Source organism: Pinus tabuliformis, chromosome 3_2, assembly GCF_031772625.1.
Source record: "Pinus tabuliformis cultivar Carrire ecotype Pingquan chromosome 3_2, CPIR1, whole genome shotgun sequence".
NCBI lineage: Eukaryota > Viridiplantae > Streptophyta > Pinopsida > Pinales > Pinaceae > Pinus > Pinus tabuliformis.
The window spans coordinates 992,196,074-992,216,134 of NC_142302.1; the positions used below are offsets into that span (position 1 = coordinate 992,196,074).

General features: G+C 37.1%; 1 protein-coding gene across 4 annotated transcripts in view; it reads right to left on the bottom strand.

Moving 5' to 3' along the window:
* Positions 1-7,768, bottom strand: part of LOC149183947 (eukaryotic translation initiation factor SUI1 family protein) — a 254,582-nt gene extending 246,814 nt beyond the window's left edge. The window contains exons 1-3 of one of the 4 annotated variants that reach the window (XM_089417340.1): positions 7,481-7,768; positions 7,035-7,183; positions 6,602-6,754 (exon numbers count right to left, since the gene is read on the bottom strand). In XM_089417340.1, the coding sequence (XP_089273466.1) occupies positions 6,602-6,754; positions 7,035-7,124 (243 nt within the window). In that variant the 5' untranslated portion in view covers positions 7,125-7,183; positions 7,481-7,768. Of the gene's footprint in view, positions 1-6,601; positions 6,755-7,034; positions 7,184-7,480 lie in introns of those variants that run through there. The other 3 variants (XM_089417344.1, XM_089417343.1, XM_089417341.1) reach the window with 3 other exon arrangements.
* Between the last annotated feature and the right edge of the window lie 12,293 nt (positions 7,769-20,061).

Genomic DNA, 20,061 nt, shown 5'->3' on the forward strand with positions numbered 1-20,061 from the left:
ATTTAATTTACTTGGGACTTAGAATTAATTAAATTTCTGGCTTAGGATTTTAATTAATTTTGGGCCAAAAAATTTAATTAATTAATCTATGAAGAGATAAATTATTTTTCCAACCCTCAAATGTTTAGCCATGGTTTTCTAATTATGAGGGACCATGCACTAGACATTTTACATCATGATTTACATATTTTTTACATCGCAAGGGGGAAAACCCATTTGTAATAGACCTCACAGACTACCCAGTTCTGCGACACAAGTATAATCCAACAGACCAAGCAATTTGTAATAAAATAATCTAACCAAATAGTTAGGATTATTCCCAAATCACTTTTACATAGACTCCATCTAGAACACTAGGACTTGTCTAAGATCCTAGCGACAAAATCCATTCCAGCTTTGGGGTAAGATTGGAGGGAAAAACTCTACCGATTATTCGAAAATGAATCAGTGAGACGAAAAACCTCCTAGAATGGAGATCGTCACTAGAAAGGTAGGTTTACCCAGGTCGTTACATACATGACACGGGTCTGCTGAGATTATTTACATTATACACATGCAGAATGGGTTTACATAACATCTTGGAAATCAGGTTGATGATGATAGTTGGACAGCACACACACGTCGATCAGGCATTATCCCTTTTGCGAAAAAAGGGGGTGTATTGTTATGGGTCGTTGACACGTAGTGGTCAACAGAGACTATACCCCCTAGCTAGATTGGAGAGAAATCGCTCAGATTTCATCCTTGAGCTTCATTGTTGACAAAGGGACACACAATGGCAGTGGCGAAGTAAGTTTTTATAGTGTTATCAGTTGATTTTATTCTCTGACCTAGGGTTTTCTGTCATCTTCATACAAGTCCAAGTCTTCCATAAAATAAGGGGAGCGAATATGGTTGAAGAGGGTCGAGTTTTGCTAGTAGAAGGGGGCTTGAATTTTGTGGCCAAAAGAGGGCAAGATTAACGGTGGTTGTTGGTCAAATCAACACATTTATGGAGGCCAAATGTTTTCAAACTAAGAGGGGATGAGTTCTGTCCTGAAGGGTCGAGTTCCTCTTGCCAATAAAAGTTGAGTTACAGCCACATCACTGAGGTGGAGTCACTGTTGCAAGGAATATGAGTTCAGCCACAAAAAGGGGGTCAAGTCCTCCTAGTCTCTTAACGTCGAGTCTATCCATATTCTGGTGGGCCAAGTTCACTTTCCATACATCTCTTGATTACATGAATCTGTTCTAGTTTGGTGGGTCGTGGTGCATCTTTGTTGGAGATTTTTGGTTGACTGTGGGAGCAAAGTCCAAGCTGCTACTCTGGGCTCAATTTCTGAGCTAGCATTCTTCAAGCGGGACTGATATCCTTCACCAAAAGGGGCTGATATGCTAGAGTCTGCATTGCTGAGTTAACACCAGGTTCCTAATAACTTCTGTGTACTGTAACTCTTGTTATCAAGCTGAATGAAGGACTGTGTGTTTTCATTAGTTGACTGATATAAATATACATTTGTGGGTTGATTCATTTATGAGTATATAATATGTTCGATGCTTATAATTTGGAGTATTTGTTTTGTACCCTCGGGCACTGTGCAACTCTATTCAAAGTAAATTACAAGAGAAATACACCTACAGCCAAGTGCACACAAACTGTTTATGGGATTTAAATTCTATGAATGCAGATCTGCTATCATGAGATGAAAATTCTAACACAGTATCAAAACTGCGTTGTTGAATTTTTCAATCCAGTGAAAGGAGAATTCAACTACTTCTGAGAGGGTACTGAGAGTAGAGAATGTATGTGATGCCCGAAAAGCTCCAGTGACTAGAGCAAACCAATTCTTGTAAGACACCAGCACTTGTAAGCGGTCAACAGGTGTGATGCCGAGGAAGATCAAGGAATTGTAATGTGTTTTTAAATCCCTAAGATGGTTGATTTGAACCCCAGATAAGTTTTTTATTTTGGTTGATCTGTTTTTACTTAAAATTGTGATTCAAGGGGCAGCAGGAATGGAAAACTTTACTAGTCTTGGAGAGTGTGACCAACTAGAGGGAGATTCCAACTTCATCCCTTGGAAGTGGAAGTTGCATATGCTGATGGATGAGATGGTTGCCAATATTACTGGGCATTTGGCTAATTCCATGCCAAGAGATGCCCCCATACGAATCACCCTGTGTTAGGCACACTAGTCTACTCTAACATGTTTACTAGGGATTTCAAATAGAAGCATATTCACCTAGGATCTTTCATTAATTCTTACAAGGGTTTTGTCATAAACCTTAAAGATACAGGGTTTCGTCATATTACCTGGACATTAACAACATACCCTAAAAGGCTAGGGTCTTACCATAACATTGCCAAAACCCTAAACATCAAGAGAATAGGATTTCATCATGAGTTCTAAACGCTAAGAAGACTAGGGTTTCATCATTAACATTAACATACCCTAAGCACCAAAAGGCTAGGGTTTTGTAGCGAACACTAAGGTTAGGGTTTTACCAAAGTAAACAAGAGATAGAGAGTATGAAAAAGGTTGATTTAATCTAATTAATTACCCTAAACAAGATTCTTGATGATTCAAAGACCTAGACATGAGAAAGTTAGTAGTACAGAGCAAATTTAAAAATGATCGTACCTTTTTAAATGAAGAGGACTAGTTACAAATCATGTGGTCTTGAACATACCTTGAGTTGGTTCTTTTACAAACCTAGTAGGATTTCTTTGAAGACTTCCTCTGATTCTAGTCGCAATCTTTATATTTGCAAGCTTAGCCCTTCTAGAATATACCTACAACATTTTATTGACAAATACCACCAAAAGTATACAAGTACAAGTGTAGGATTACAAACTCCAAACCCCAAAGTTCAATTTTATACTTACTAGGGTTTTCAATTTCTCCTAGGACTACCTCCAAACCCTAAAGATCAAGAGCTAGGGTTTTTTTGAGAGAATAAAATAGGGTTAGGATTTCTTTTTAGGGTTTCTTAAAAAATCAACAAGGTTTTACAAAAGCTTGAATGGCAATAACTTCCATCAATAAGAAGGTTATAAACCTTGAGAAGAAATCCATCCTAACCTAATTTAAGTTAGACCTTAAAAGAGCAATTATACATACCTCAAGATTACTTACCTTTGTCTTCCAAGATCTGCTGCAAGAATTTCTTCAAGACGTCGTGATCACTTTTAAGGATGTCGAGGTCAAGGGACAAGTTGGTGTAAGATAGTTAGTTCTCCATATTGTTGTAGATTGCTTCCTTTTGAGGCATCGATAATTTTTGTAGCCTTCTTTCGTCCCTTAGAATAGGTCTTCCAAAATTTTGTATGATAGATAGATAACTACAGTTCTTTGGCTTTCACTGTTGCTTTCATTTTGTAGACTAGGTTCACTTCAACAAACTTTAAATTCTGAAGTTGACCCTTTGAATAAGGGTTTACCAACCACTGATCATATAGGCTTGATATATCTTCACAAAAGTTATGATTCTCAGTTTATAAGTGTGCTCTTGTCAATCACTGTGGAGACTTCATGGGTTGATTTCTTATCTTGTTGTTCAAGCTTGAATTATATATATATATATATATAGATATATATAAGTCTTAGAATTGCGTACAAGACTGTTAATTTACTCTAAATATGGTCACTGTGTACAGGTGATAGACCAATCAAAATGACTCGGCCTTGAAATTAACAGGTCTTTGTGAGTGATGGAGGTTACAATTCAAGCCTTCAAAATACACTTATGTTCAAAACTTTGAGGAAGTCTAGGCTTCTTCTTGTAGCTTCAGGATGGGCCTACATGTTAGGCCTACAATGCATAAAACACATTTTATCTTGGTTTATCAAAAAGTTATCCTTTCGCTGGCTATCAAAGCTTCACAAGATATCCTGAGATAAATTTAGTCATCCATAAAAGTGCATAGGATACTAAGACTTCGCATCTCTGAGGTGGCACAAAGAGTTCAAACCCCTTTAACAGTGATTTCAGATCTTATAGATTATGCCCAGAACTTCGATTTCTTCTTCAAGATGCCCAGCCTTCTATAGGGTATTGATCTAGCTTCTTGGCCCTTGTGAACAGAGCTTTAATGCTCTCCAAAATCCTTCGCTCTTCATGCACAGAACTTCGACCTTAGACACTGTGATAAGGGCTTACAAATATGCCCAGAGATCTAACTTCTTCTTAATGTCTTGAAGTCTTGTACCACTTTGCTTGATCTTCCAGTCGCCCTCATGCCAATATACCAAGCTCTAAAACCATGTTGAGAAATCTAGGGCGGTTTAGTTAGGCTCAATTTATTTGATTTCTCTTATACTTTGACAAGTTCTTGTGATTATATTAATTCTTCTTCAATATTATGTTATATTCATCATCAAGATAAATGCCAAACAAGAAGATCACAAATAGGACAACAAAGATGGGCTTCAAGCCAAGGCAAAACCCCTGTGAAGGGGAAAACCAAGTCAAACTCTTTCTTTAGTGGAATCAAATCAAGTTGAGACAAACCAAGACCTTTTTACCATGACACAGACTTTTCCTCCATCGATCAAGTCAACCTCCCATGAAAATAGATCAAACTTCCAAAATTACATCACGTCAGCTAGGATTTCAGTTTCCTTATTTGCTTCTGCAATCTTTGGTCTCCTTTTTGTACTTTTGCAACTTTTTTGGTCTCCTTACTTTTGCAACTCTCGGTCCTTTGCTTTGCATCTTTTCTTTTACTAATATGACAGACTTCTCTTTGTTTCGTACTCCATTTTCTCTTCTTCCTTCTACAGAATCGAATGGATGGGTAATCAATTGATTGAATGCTCCTTTATAATATAGTCTCTACAAGGTGGACATGTCCTTTCATGAGGTCGACTAGACAGTTGAAAAGGGCCGACTTGATAGGAGGCAAGGTTGACTTGATGGAGGAGAGACAAGACATAAAAATATTTGTCTTTCTTGACACAAAGAGCCCAAGAAGGGTCTTTTACATAATGATTTTGACTTTGACTCAACAATAATCCTAGAGCACACAATGGGTGCTTTGACCTATTTACCAATGACCCAAGCATGAAACTCGTGCTTTAATAAGTCAATTTTCTTTTACAATTAAAGTTAATTTTTCTTTCTTTTGACAAATACAATTATGAAGACCGACAATAGTTACATTCTTCAACACTATATAATTATAAACCCTTAAAATAGCATCAACCATTTTATATATTTGTCATTGGATTAACTTTGGTTTCACTCCTTTGCAACTTAAGCATAAACATTAAAAATGTGCAGTGCGACTGAATCAAGGTTTGCAATTAACGAGCATTTGTTTTATTACTATAAATATTAGGTTAATTGACTATGTCATTGATCTTAGGTTGGTGACATTAGGATATTTCCCTGATCAGCAAGGCAGCCTTGAGAGCAACCTTAACTTGCTTTGGTTTTATGATCATAAATTGGGTTCAAGTTATTTAGAAAAACAAGATTTCATCAACACAACAATCATCCCACTTGAGTATTTCTGATTTATCATCATAATATTCATGCTGCACCTGTAATTTGTCTCAATTCTTTCTGCAATAGATAACTGGGGAGTCAGGAACATCAGTTTGAAATTAACAAGCATTTACTTTATGTCCATCAATAATTATGTTGATTGATTGCCATTGTTCTTGGGTTGGGGACACTTTAGGTCCATCTATAATTAGGTTGATTGATTATGTCATTGATCTTAGGTTGGTGACATTAGGCTATTTCCCGATCAATCAGGCAACCTTGACATTGAGTTGAAGCTAAATTACACATAGAAATCATTAAAGTTAGCAATTAAATGAAGAAATTAATTTAGTTGTTTAATTCTAGATACACTGAGCAGTTAATCAATTAGTGATCCCTAAATCTATTCTAGGATGCTTTGGTTTTATGGTCAGAAATGTTCAAGTCACAAAATTTTGTCAACGCAACAACTATCCCACATAAAGTATTTCACGCTTATCATCATTACGCTCATGTTGCACCTGCAATTTGGCTCAAAATCTTTCTGCAATCGATAATTGCACGAATCAGGATCATCAGTTCAATTACCTATTGGGATTCTAGTACTGGATCATATTGGTCGCGGGTCTCTTGCAGTGTGATTTGATCCTATTGTTAGATTGTTAATTTCTGAACTTTGAGATCCAAAGTAATGGTCAACATTACAACATATCTGACTCTAATCCAACAAGCTATTTTGTTGTAAGATGGTGATTTTCTAATATGATTCTACTCCTAAACCTTTACAGTGCCACATTTCAATACTTGTAAAAGGCCATAACACTTTTACTAGTGACTTAACCTTTAAGTTAGGGTTTTTAATAGTTTGATGTATATGAGGGGGTTATCCTTCTAATTTATATCTTTTCTGTCAATTGAGCTTTACAGATATGATATATTTTGCTATTAGTTTCAGTTACTCCTGTAGTTGCAGTGTTCAAGCCATTATGGATACAGGATGATCAGGGCAACAACAAAGACAGTCCAGTAACAAAGGGAAATTGGAACTGCTAAATTTACTCACGCACACTCAAGATAAAATTAATTAAAGAAGTAAAGGATTCAAGAAAGAAAGGTAATCTGTACTCCCTACCTTAGGTGGGAGGATATCGTCAATGTCTGCATCGGACGCTGAAGAGAACCTTTGACAGACATTACGTCTCAGCTTCTTGCGATCGGCACCAGAGAGCCTTTGCAGAGCTCTAACCTCGTTAGACTTTTTGAACATGATTTCTGAAAAAATTACCTGAAATCCCCCCAGCCTTATGTTAGAGCCACACCTCTTTACGAAATCAAACGCAACCCTCACATTTTGGCCTGCGTAGGCATAGCACTCTACAAGAACATATGTTGTACCGACCTAACATTTAAAGCATACGGTAGATAGCAAATATTACGCTCAAATTTACTCATACAGCCATGAAACCAACAACTATAACGAAAACAGATAAAAGCTCTCAAAAAGCCTGTCAAGGAAAACAAATGGCAGTTTAACTCAAGCGATGTAAGAATTATAAAGCGTCAACCTTCACCGATCGATTGGATTGCAAAATATTTGGGTGAATTATAAAGAATCGGCCTTCGACAGCCAAGAAAAATGCCTCAGCCAAGGACATGTAAACAGACAGAAGATTTCTCAAGATAAATATACATGGAAAGCGCTAGTTAAAAAAATCTGAAAGAAAATATCAACAGACGGACAACGTTAGAAGGCATTCAAAATCGAAATTTCTTTAAAGAAAAGTTTTCCAAGACTCGATCTTTAAGTGCCAAAGCCTTGGACATCATCAATCACATATGCATCGAAATTATTACGATTCCTAACTGTAATTCAAGCAGCCGTTGTCGCGGTCACCGAAGAAATTCAAAAACATCTAAATTTTGTTTCAGGAAAAACAAAATTGCCCAATCATTTGACAGAAAGTTTAAGTTGGCCAGCAAATAGATAAGGCGATGTTTGATCTCCTCTTACAAGTATTTAAAGATGATAAAAAATCAATAAAATGGTAGGGTTTGAACTGTGCTTCGGGCTGCTTTAACTGAATATTATGACGAAATTCGCACAAAGGCCTTCGACTTCCCTGAGCATGCTCTGTAAATTTAACAGTGACCTGTTTACGCTCGGAGCAATCTTTCACACGTTTTCGCAGCGTGCTTCGGTTATTTATTTGGGTGTTATTTTAAGGTTTAGGATGTTTACACTTGTCGGGAGTAGAAGTGGAGGAGGGAGTGATAAGAAAGTTCTAGTAACTACGGCTCTGGTATCTTGATTTCACGGTCGAAACTGCTACACTCCGTTTCATTACTATGTACCCTGAATATATATATATATATATTAAGGTTTAAAAAGGTTAAAGATAGTTTAAGTTTACGGGGTTAAAGATAATTTATGATATAAATTGTTTCATTATTTAATTGTTGTATTTAAATTTTTTCTTGTGAAACTTCACAATAAACACTTTCAATTTCTCTACAAATTAATTATCTTAAGAGTTAGCTTTCAAAATAACTATCAGAATATCTAAATCGAATAACGTGCAATAACGGTCGAATATCTACATCAAATAACATGCAACAGAAAACTTGTTGAAAAGTGCGTTGTAATTAGAATAGAATAGAATATTTTAATCATGTCCACAAGGCTAAGCATTGTATGGGACCCATGGTTCCAAAACACCGCACCCAAAATCTTCTTTTCTTTTTGCATCTTGGATCTTCTACTACGTTATTTGATCACGAAAACTTCTCTTCTTCAAACAAATTACTTAAGTTGTTCATTTTTAGCGTCTCAATATAAATAATCCATATGTCCTTGTAAGTTGAATATTCCATGATGTAATGTCATTCTGTCTCTACCACTTCTTAAGTACAATAACTACACCTTTTGTCTCCCCACTCCTCTTTAGGTATCATCCATATTTCAGTTTCACATCTAAGTTGATACGAACTAGTTCTTAACTGAGTAATTAACATTTTTGTTTTCCATTTTATTTCCAATATGTTGTAGCACGTACAATAGCCCCAAATTTTTTACATTCTCTAAAATTTGGAGTCCCCTATATTGAACCTCTAAGAAATAAGTTTTAATGCTTCCTCTAAGATTACTTGTCCTCATGATCCCTCTAAGTCCTCTTCTACTCATTAAATTTTGCCAAAAGTCCTTGTCGCGGATTTTTGGAACTAGTCACATTGCAGAAGTACGTCTCAAATATGTCATAATAACGCAACATCGCAAGTTAACCTACACTATCACACTTTGCCATGCGAGAATGCAACTACGTGGGTCCCTTTACACCGCCTTACTTGATCTAACGAAAGCACATTAAATGCCCTAAAACCTTGCATGTGTGGCAGAAAATATATAAAGCCCCCCTACCCCTCCCATATCATTTTGCATTGCCCTTTTAATCTGAGCACGCAATAACATAGCACAAGGAGCTCATGTTTGTTACGACCTGCCTCTGCAACCTACATCATTGACAAGAGCGCTTGGAACCAAGTGAGTTATTGCTCCTTATACAATCTATTTGCGATTGTATCTTTTTTCCTTCTAATTACCCTTTAACATTTCACCTCCCTGGCCCTTTGTATTCCACCTTGCCTAACTTTATATATACTTTAGAACCCCTTTATACCCATACTCTTTCCTATGGCCCAATCTTTCCCTTTCCCCATACTTAATCAATTTTTGGCAATTGCGTGTCCACGTAAGTTGTATACTTAGCGCTACAAACCCTCTTCAAGTGAAATTTTACAAGTTTATTGCAGCAACTGAATATTGTTCTTCTAACTGCTTAAAATTAAGTGCAATTTATTTGCTACGACAAATAACGAATAAAATCACAACTACAATTTTGACCATAAATACGTTATGGAAAATAAAATGTTGGAACTGAGAAAATATAGAGCACGCACACCATAAAAATTGACATGGTTATTTTTTGACAGAAGTCCCTGGAAAAACCCAATGTGGGAAAACTAGTGCAAGAGATGAGGATTTTATTATTAATTCTTAAGCATCAAATCTGAGTACAATAAAATGGATGTCAAACTGGCAATTCTCTTTGAGAGAAATACTGGCAAAATTATTGAGGGAATTTTTCATCCCTCCACAAGCAATCCTACAACAAAACGAGCCTCAAAAATGGCTACGAAAAACCCTTGCATAGGCCTTTGCACTACCTCTACACAGGACAACTCACATTACCTGGAATCTACCTCTGATGATGACGTACTGCATGTTGTTGCCTCTGGAAATGATCCACTTGGCTTCTACGTGAAAATCTCCACCTCCAACAACTAAATCGATTTCCTCTCTGGTTGAATTCAATTACCTCTTGAGGCTCTGCGCAATCCCCTGCGTAGCCTCTTGTGAATAACTCTGACCTCCCTCAGCTGACTCTTCTCGCAATGGAAAATTCCTTCGAAATCCTGTTATTGATCTCCCTCTCACCTCTGCTTCATTCTGGCTCGAACTTCTCTCCCTTCTGCTCGAACTTTGTAACTGGGTAGCTTGATCTACCAAGGAAACTCACTACTCTGGTGTGTCCTCCTCTACCCCGTCAACCTCCTCTTATAATCTCTCATTGGTGAACCAGTGACCATGATTAGATCCTCACTAATGGCTAAGAGAATCTCTAAGTTAATCCTATGAGTTTCTAGAGAATTATCACTTTTCTCAATCCATTTTGTTAATTAATCACTTTTCCTAAGTTAGACTTAGGAAATATTTAATTATTGATCAATTAACTTAACTGAGGCATCTCTAGGTGTTTTCTCCTGAAACTTTTTATGGGTTTTGGAGCTCTTGTGTTTCTTAGCCTCTCTGACCAAAGTAGAGACTAGAACACATGTTTGATGCTACAAAACTAACACTCCCTCTTAGCGAGGAAGGTGTTCTCTCACTCTATCTCTTAACATCCTCCCATACACACTGCTGATGTCTCACAATTGTGACAATTTTCCACTGGCCACCAACTACTACACAACTCTAATTCATATGCCATTATGAGCTGGACCAATCTTGCATTTGTGTTGTGGTTGACAATGCAATGTACAACCTGTACTGCTGCCAACTCTGCACTGCGTTACAACTGATCTCATGTTGTTGTTGTTGTTGTTGTTGTTGTTGCAACTGAGAACTAAAAGACTTCGAATCAACTATGTTTGTGTTATGCAACTATCCCCTGAGTCTCTAATTGCTACTACCCCCTGCACTGTCCATTGAGTAATTGTCAGCGATGTAACTACTTTGCACCCCTCAACATTTGACTGCAACTAATACTGCAAATGTCCCTCAAGAACTAACTACGCCACCTAACACTAATCCAACTACTACTGGGTACTATGGGCCACTATAGCAAGGACAATGATCTAGGAGGAAACACCTATTTGATGTTATCCTCATTGGACCTTGCCTGAAAACTCTACAACTCTGGTGGCTAAAGTTCATTGTCATGTAGAAATTTCTATGTAGGTTAACCCGATAATGCAATATAAATCAAAGTGGAATATTATAACCTACATCTACTATCAATTTTCGGAAGCTTAAAGATCAAGTTGAACAATATAACCAGAAGAAGAAGAATCAGTCGCACAATACACATGAAAATACTTTGGGGAAAGCCTCAGCTAAAAACCCCACATTATTGTATTATCATATAAGTGGAAATACATAGGAATTATACAAAGCCTTAGCTCTCACAGCTATCCAGCTCTCAGTACAATCCTCACACATGCTCACAGGCAATCTTGGCTTCTCTTCAGCCTTCCTCACTGCCCTCCAAGCTCCTATTTCCTTGCGTTGTTCCTTGTGGATGATTGTCCTATTACCAAGTGGATGATCTCCTCCAAAACTGCAAAATCCTTAAGGATTAAATCCTTGACTGCATGCATGAGTTTTCTCCATGAGAAAACACATGCAACTTATAGTACATTGTCCTTGACTTTAATCTCAACTAGGTCTTTATCATAATAGACATGCATGAGTTTCTGATGAGGGAATCTTCATTTAACTGGAGTAGCACTAGTTGAGTGCATGCATGCATCAACTGACTGTTAACTCTCTATTAGTTCCTCAAACAGTTTGGAACTAATTTAACTGGACTTAACTCAGTAAACTAAGTTAACTAATTACAACTCAAATATAACTCAATCTTATCTCCTTAATTTAAGGGATAACTCTTGCATGACTTCAGAAAGACTTCTTACTTGAATTTCTCCAACTAATTAATTTAAAATAAATAAATAAATTATTTCCAAGTAGTTGTTAAGACTAAATTCGATTTTAATTTACAATTTAATTCAAGGACAAATCAAATGGAATATTCTTGTTGCCATATTTCAACATGTCACCCCACTTCTCTCCTAAAGGTATAGTTGCATACAGTGCAAATTCGTCCTCCAATCTAGAAGACAAATTGTTGATTTTTGTTGAAGTTGTTAATTGCTCATACTTCTCTTTCTTATCCTTCTTCCTCTTCGGACAATGGGTATTGTAGTGACCGAATTCACCACACCTGAAGCACTTGACCTTCAACAGATCATTTTTCTTCTTTTCTTCTCCCTTGACTAGGACCTTTCTTTGTCTTCCCCTTTGATGTAGGGCTACATTTTCCTCCTCCTTTACACCTTTCAGTCCTTTATTGTTGCTTCCACTGATGTTTCTCTCAACTAGAGAAAGCTTCATCTCCCCCTACATAAAATTTGCCCATAGTCAATCCCAACCTAGTAGGTTATCTCGTCCAATGATGCCTTGGACGAAATTCGCCCACTCTGGAGTGAAACCATTAAGAGTTGTACACTCTAGCTCACTCTCTTGAAGTGCTTCACCAGCTGCCAAAAGCTCATCACAGACATTTTGAATCCTAGTGAGATAGGGAGTGACTCCTTCACCCTTATTCATCCTGGTAAGCCTCAATTTCTCCTTTAAGAACATCCTCCAATTCTTGGAAGGATTATGGAAAAGCATAGCAATAACATCCCACATTTCTTTGGTTGTATTCTTTGACACTAAGTGTGAGACTATATGATCTCGAATTCAATCTAGGATCAACCACTTTGCCTTGGCCATCTCATTTTTGTAATTCTCTAACTACTACGGGTCTATAGGTACGGCTACAACTCTCTTTGTGTATGTCTTTAGATCAGGCTCATTTATAAGGAAAGACATTCTGGCTTTCCAGATACAGTAGTTGGATGCTCCATCTAGCCTATCCTAATCTCGAAGTCCTATTGAGCCATTTCTGAAAAACTTACGACTGGGAAATAAATGAGAATCTCCTCCTTCTTGCTTCGCTTCTTGTTCTGCTACTTGCACTCCCTCCTGAAATGCGCAGTTCTGCTAGTTGATATAGTGACCTGCAACTGGAAATCATGGATTTCCTCCCAAAAAATCGAATTTGGAAATCCTCTGAGAAAAATCCCTTAGTGTGTGCTTTTCTTTTCCACCCTACATTGACCTGCAACCCTAATCTACAAAATCACTATGCACATATATTCTCAACGACTTCTTTGTTCTACTCACTGAATTTCTTCGTGGAAACACCTCTGCCTATTGGAACTGCTTATGGGTTATTCAAACTTTTCTGCCACCTGCAACTAAAAATCAAACTCTCCCAATAATTCGCATTGCCTGGCTAGACCTCCACGCAAACCCATAAATTTTTCTCAAAGACTCCCTCAAAAGATGCAAAATTTCTCCTCGTCACTAAGCCATTGATCTGTCTTCAAAATTTCTCTTATACCATGTGAAATTTTAGAAGTCTTTTGCAACATCTGGAAATTATTCTTCTAACTTCTTAAAATTGAGTGCACTTTATTTGCTACAACAAATAACGAATAAATTGGAACTGCAATTTTCACCATAAATACGTTGCGGAAAATAAAATGTTGGAACAAAAAAAATATAGAACACACACAACATAAAATTGACACAGTTATTTTTGGACAAATGTCCTGGGAAAAACCTAATGTGGGAAAACTAGCGCAACATATGAGGGTTTTATTATTAATTATTTAGCAACAAATCCAATTATAGTAAAATAGATGCTAAACTGGAAATCCTCTCTTAAAGAAATACTGGAAAAATTATTGAGGGAATTTTCCATTCCTCCACAAGTAATCCTGCAACAAAACGAACCTAAGAACTAGCTTCGGAAAACCCTTGCACATGCCTCTGCATTGCCTCTACCCAGGCCAACTCGCACTATCCAGAATCTACCTCTAATGATGGCATCTTTCCTACGGTTGCCTCTGGAAATGATTCGCTTGGCCTCCAAGTGAAAATCTCGAGATCCAACAACTGAATCAATATCCTCTCTGGTTGAATCAAATTGCCTCTTGAGGCTTTGTGCAACCTCCTGTGGATAACTTCGACCTCCCTCAACTGACTATTCTAGCAATGGAAAATTCCTCAGGGATCCTGCTATTAATCTCCCTCTCACCTCTACTTCTTTCTGGCTCAAACTTCTCTCCCTACTCAAACTCTGCAACTAGGTAGCTCGATCTGCCAAGGAAACTCGCTATTATGGTGTGTCCTCCTCAACCCCATCGACCTCCTCTTATAGTCTCTCGTTGGTGAACCAATGACCATGATTAGATCTTCATCAATGGCTAAGATCATCTTTGAGTTGATCCATGTGATTTTCTAGAGAATTCTCACCTTTCTCAATTAATTATTGTAAATTAATCGCTTTTCCTAAGTTAAAGTTAATAAATATTTAATTATTGATCAATTAACTTAATTGATCCATCTCTAGGTGTTTTCTCCTAAAACTTTTTATGGGTTTTGGAGCTCTTGTGTTTCTTAGTCTCTGTGACTAAAGTTGAGACTAGAACACCTGTTTGATGCTACAAAACTCACACTTCACCCTTTCACAGTGGCAAAAATTTCAACAGCAAGCCTCCCCCCTTGACTTAGCAATCAAGGCACAACCAAGTCAATTTTTATCACGACTTAGCCTTCCCACCGCTAATAGAACTTTTCCCTCACCTTATTGCATATTGACTCTCTAAATTGTAATTGTGCTAACTCTTAACGTAATCTATCTCGTTGAAATGTGATAAGCCTTTCTCTCGCGTTAACTACCCCTTATTGCATCTTGAATTTGTAGTTTGTGTTTAAGCTTATCACATTGTGTTAATGCAATCTACAATATTTGCTAAATAACAATGAATTTTCTTGATTGACCTAACATTGTTGTTGCGAATATATTCAAAATGTCAAGTATTGTTGACCTTGAGTGTTTCAGTCTCTCCTCATCCAGAAGAGAAATGGCTTCGCCCACCAAGAGAAGACCCAACAAGAGGATGGATGAAAGCAACATTGAAGGAGTTGTTGAGAGTTTCATTATCATAGTACCTACCTACACTGATACTACCTACTAAATGAATAAATCGGTATCAATGACATGGATAGGCATATATCAAGCATTTGCCAAATAAGAAGTGTCTAAAGATGAAGAGGATCAAGAAGTTTTTATTAATGTCAAAAGGTCACGGTTTCATGAGTTAGCAACACATCTGGCCATTCTTCCATGTGCCAAGACAATCGAGTGGATTCTTCAATGCATCAGTGAGGATGATATGATAGTCAAAAATGTTCATGGTGCACCAATAGACACATAGACACTAATTGATGTCTCTGAGTATTATAAGATGTTGAAGCATCATTTAAACCTTAGTCCAAAATGGTATTGCAACTTTCCTATGACAACCAAGGACATCCTAAAAACTTGATGGTAGGAGCCTCGCAAGTTTAGACATCGAGCAGATGGGGTTTACAAAACCAAGATGCTGAGAAAAGCGTATCAAATGTTGGTAGCCATGTGTTGTAGGATATATGGGAGATAAGATGCATAAATTTTCGAAGATAACTAGGTGCCTATGATATACACATGTGACAATGATGTGATTGTTTTCATTTGGGTAGACATTCTAGCATCTTCCAACAAGACTAATGTGAAAAGAGCCAAGCATACAGTTGAAAGGGAACAACTAGAGTTTTACATGGCATCTTATTTGTTGGATGCCATATGCACAAGATGTGAGTTTGGGGCATTAGGATGGAAGTGTAAATTCACTCATGACATTCCACCTATGCATTTATACTACAAGTCCTTGTGGGATACTAGATATAAAGGAATGTATAATAAGATTATTAAGCACTTTATTTCATTTGTATATCAGTAACTCTTTGACACATAACCACCTTACATGTTAGAGAGAGCAAGGATGTCACTACAAGATGTTGTTGATTGATTTACCCTTAAAGACTCAACATACATAAGAGTATTTGGAGCTTATAAAGGTCCTCGTTAGTTGCCTATGTTTGTCACAGACAAGATAGTGTTGTAGGAGGCAGCATATTAGCTTACAACATGGTTGACCAACATGTTGATATAAGCAAAGAAATCCACATGGCCTACCTTCCCTTTATGCATAGGAGCCTATTGTGTCAAAATTTTCAGAGAGGCACACGCAAAATCGAAAGGCTTGGAACGTTTCAAGTTTGGTGTACTTAGTTTTCATGGGTATGACTCAAGAGGTATCACCAGATGACATTGCAAGTCAATCAAGTATGGCTAGTCATATACCCCAAGCATTGAGGCAGATGAAGGAAAAGTGAAAAAAAACTTTAATGCCACCAAAGTAGTTGAGGTAGCCCAAGGAATAACTCTTAGCCTACTAATAACCTAGAACCTTCAGAGGAAAAATATCCTCAAAGTATGGATACAGTAGAGAAGAAAACTACGCTGAAAAGGAAGCAAGAGCAAGAAGTTGTAAAGAAGGAAAGTCTAAAGAAACCAAAAGTTGAACGAGGAGTGAAAAAAATGAGGAAGAGAACAAGAACAGGCAGGAAGAAGAGGCAACCAAGAGGAAATAATAAGACAAAAAGTAGAAGCGAGAAGTAGGAAGAAAACAAATGCAAGAGGCAACAAGGAATAAGAGAGAAGAGGAAGTGAAGAGAAAACGAGAAGAGGAAATGAATAAGAAACAAGAAGAAGAAGTGAAGAACGAAGAAGAAGAAATGGCCAGGACACTTGAAGAAGAAAGGATTTTCAGTCTGGAAGCTCGGATTTACCATAGTCATTTGGTAGGAATGTTATGTTTCAGATCCATAAGTGGATCCATCATCAAGATATAAATCCCTGAGAAAATAGTGTCGAGAGAACTGTAGAGTCTCCAAAATGTCTTCAAAATATCATCCACTTTCACCTTTATCGCTACCATTTCACTCACATGTCGCAACTCCATAGCCATATAATCTTTCATTAGCTTCCATTTTCATGATTACATGGGGTTACCTTTGTGTTTTCGAAAAGCTAATGATTTCTAGTATTTTAAGTGAAATTATGGTTAAAACTTAGAAAAATGACATATACTTGCTAATACTTAAAAGTGGCTTGAGTTTCATGACTTGTGTAGGTCATTTGGAAGCTTCCAAGGCACCATTATGTGACCTCCAATGCTCAAATTCGAATTCCCTTCAAGATATGGAAGAAGATTTGGATAAAGGTCAAAGAGGATATGTGTCTCATCATTACCTATTTGAGTTGTAACTCTATATGTGTCTCATCATTACCTATTTGAGTTGTAACTCTATGAGATTTTCTAGGGATCTAGGGAGAGAATAATGGACCTCCATTAATGAGGTAGCTTCTTATGTTCTTGTATAAATAGGAGAGCCTTCTCCTTTCAAAGGCATGTGTAAAGTTGGAGATACTCGGGTGTCCAAGTTAAGATTACTCATGAATGGAATTTAGATTTAGCACCATGCTCATGAGTGATGTTCACCTCTTTCTGGTAATGCTTGCATTGGGAGCCTCTCAACTTGCCATCTCTCATGCTTTTGGATTGGCCACCTACAATGTGTGAGATTTATTGTTTTTCATAGATTAAGATTTATTGCTTTCATATCTTTTCCTGTGTGAGAGGTTAAGAGTGATTGTTTTTATTTGCTTTCATATCTTTTCTTGTGTGAGAGGTTAAGAATGATTGTTTTTGCTTTCATTTCATGTCATGTGGTTTTGATTATTCATTTCATAGGATCCTGATTTGATAATGCACACATGATCCCTTAGAGTAGATCTCATTTCATGCAATTTCATTTCTGAAAGAGTGGTGTGCTTTTCAATTCCTGCAAGTGTGGTAGATTAAGATTTCAATTCCTACAAGAGTGGTAGATTAAGATTTCAATTCCTGCAAGTGTGATCGATTAAGATTTCAATTCCGCGCGATGTACTATAATTATACTATAATTTATTTTGAATTGATTGTTGAATTAGAATAGGTGAATTTGGTTTGTCATTATTTGGTTTCATAGTTAGATTGATCTAAATTGAAAGATAATTTTTAGCATATACAGTGCATGCACGCTTCGCAAGTTTTGCGAAACCTCCGAATTGTCAATTAAATGATAGGTAATTAACTTGCGTCAACAAGAACAATAATATATATATATATATGAAAAATCAAATAAAATAAATGTCATCTTCAATAAAACCCTAATAATAATTATATAGTATTAATAATGTATTGGACTAATATTAATAATGTGATGATATATTTAAAAATTTCTATATTAGAATCTTTTTTATTTTTCTTATTTCTATTAATTAAGAAGAAATTAAAGGTTATTGTATTATTATAAAAGTATAATATTATAATAACCATTATATTATACTAAAGTAATAATATATAATAAATATTAATTGACCTTATTACTGAAATTCCATTAAAATAGTTTAAATGTTATGTCATTATTCCTAGTTCATATTAATTTTATTATTAATAAATTTTTTGAAATGTTGATGGGTCCAACCCCTTTTTACACTCAACAAACTTTATAAAATGGATATAAATTAATGTGAATGATTTCGGTGGTGATTAACTGCGTGATTAGGTTAATCAGTGGTTGATTATAATGATTAGCACAGATATTTTTACTCCCGGTCTTTATTACTCGTACCAGCGTTGTTGGATGTTGGACATGTGTCCCTTCCTCGGTAAACACACTCCCGCCTTGGTTAATGACTCACAAACCCTATTCTCCCAGTCATTTGTGCATTGTTCTGTTGGTGGTTCAAGGGTTTTGTTGTTTGTTCTTCTGGTGCGATTTCACTGTGTGAATATGCTGCTACTGTTGTTTTTGCTCGGCCTTAACCTGGATATATGCTCGGCTCCACAGGTTGGTAAGCATATATGATGGGTCCAATCCCTTTTTACACTCAACAAACTTTATAAAATGGATATAAATTAATGTGAATGATTTCGGTGGTGATTAACTGCGTGATTAGGTTAATCAGTGGTTGATTACAATGATTAGCACAGATATTTTTACTCCCGGTCTTTATTACTCGTACCAGCGCCGTTGGATGTTGGACATGTGTCCCTTCCTCGGTAAACACACTCCCGCCTTGGTTAATGACTCACAAACCCTATTCTCCCAGTCATTTGTGCATTGTTCTGTTGGTGGTTCGAGGGTTTTGCTGTTTGTTCTTCTGGTGCGATTTCACTGTTTTTGCTCGGCCTTAACCTGGATATATGCTCGGCTCCACCGGTTGGTAAGTATACGTTGTTCTGTGCTATTTTTTTTTCTTTTGTTCTTCTACCTCGGCGCTTGATATGCCCTGTTACTCTATGGAAAATACACTTGTTTTGGAGGGTTTTTCAGTTTCTGTATATAGTCTCAGCTGCTCGTTTCGCTTAACTGTAGTGACTGTTCCTGGTCTCGGTTTCTTTAATTCAATCGCTCTTGAATTTCACTGACTGTTCCTGGTCTCGGTTTCTTTAATTCAATCGCTCTCGAATTTCACTGGTCATGTTGCTCTGTTGCGTTGGCAGGTTGTGGTCTCGGGGGTCTACAGCTTCGGCTTCTTCCACAACAATGAAGGTAAGTTATTGTTCTCTGCCATCATCGTTTTCCACTTGTTACGTTGTTGACTGACACAGTTGCTCCTTTGTGAGCAGTGGAACCCTTGGGTGGCCGCAACCTTGAAACCCTGTCCCTTCAATGGTAAGTCCCAAACCCTAAGCTTTCTGGTGTTTTTTTTTTTTCCCTCGATTCTTTTCTTCCTTCCACGCAACACTTATACTCTGTTTTTGGTGGATTGTTGCAGGTGGGTTCGTTCTGGAGACCCTGGCTTCTACTATGTCGCGTGCTGGCAAGACCCGGTAGGGTCGCTCCTTATTAACTTGGTTTATTTGCTTGCTTCTGTTATCGTTGGCTTAAAACATGGCCTGGCTAGTTTTAGGCGTAGAATCCTTTGTTTGTATGGCGTAATGTAGTTGTAGGCCTCAGGCTTGCGTTAACATAGTTTTGGGTTGTAACTATAGGGTTTACAGGTTAGGGTTTTTCAACCCGTTCTCTATTATGCACTTATTGAACTTGAACGGTGTTAAATTCCGTATGGACTGTAATGTACATTTGACAGAGATTATATGATTTCTTTTTATGAATAAATGAAAGGGTTCCGTTCTCAGGAAATACCTGTGTTGATGGTTTCTATCCTTGCTGTCTAGAACTTGTGCGTTATCCAAAGATTTCTTTCG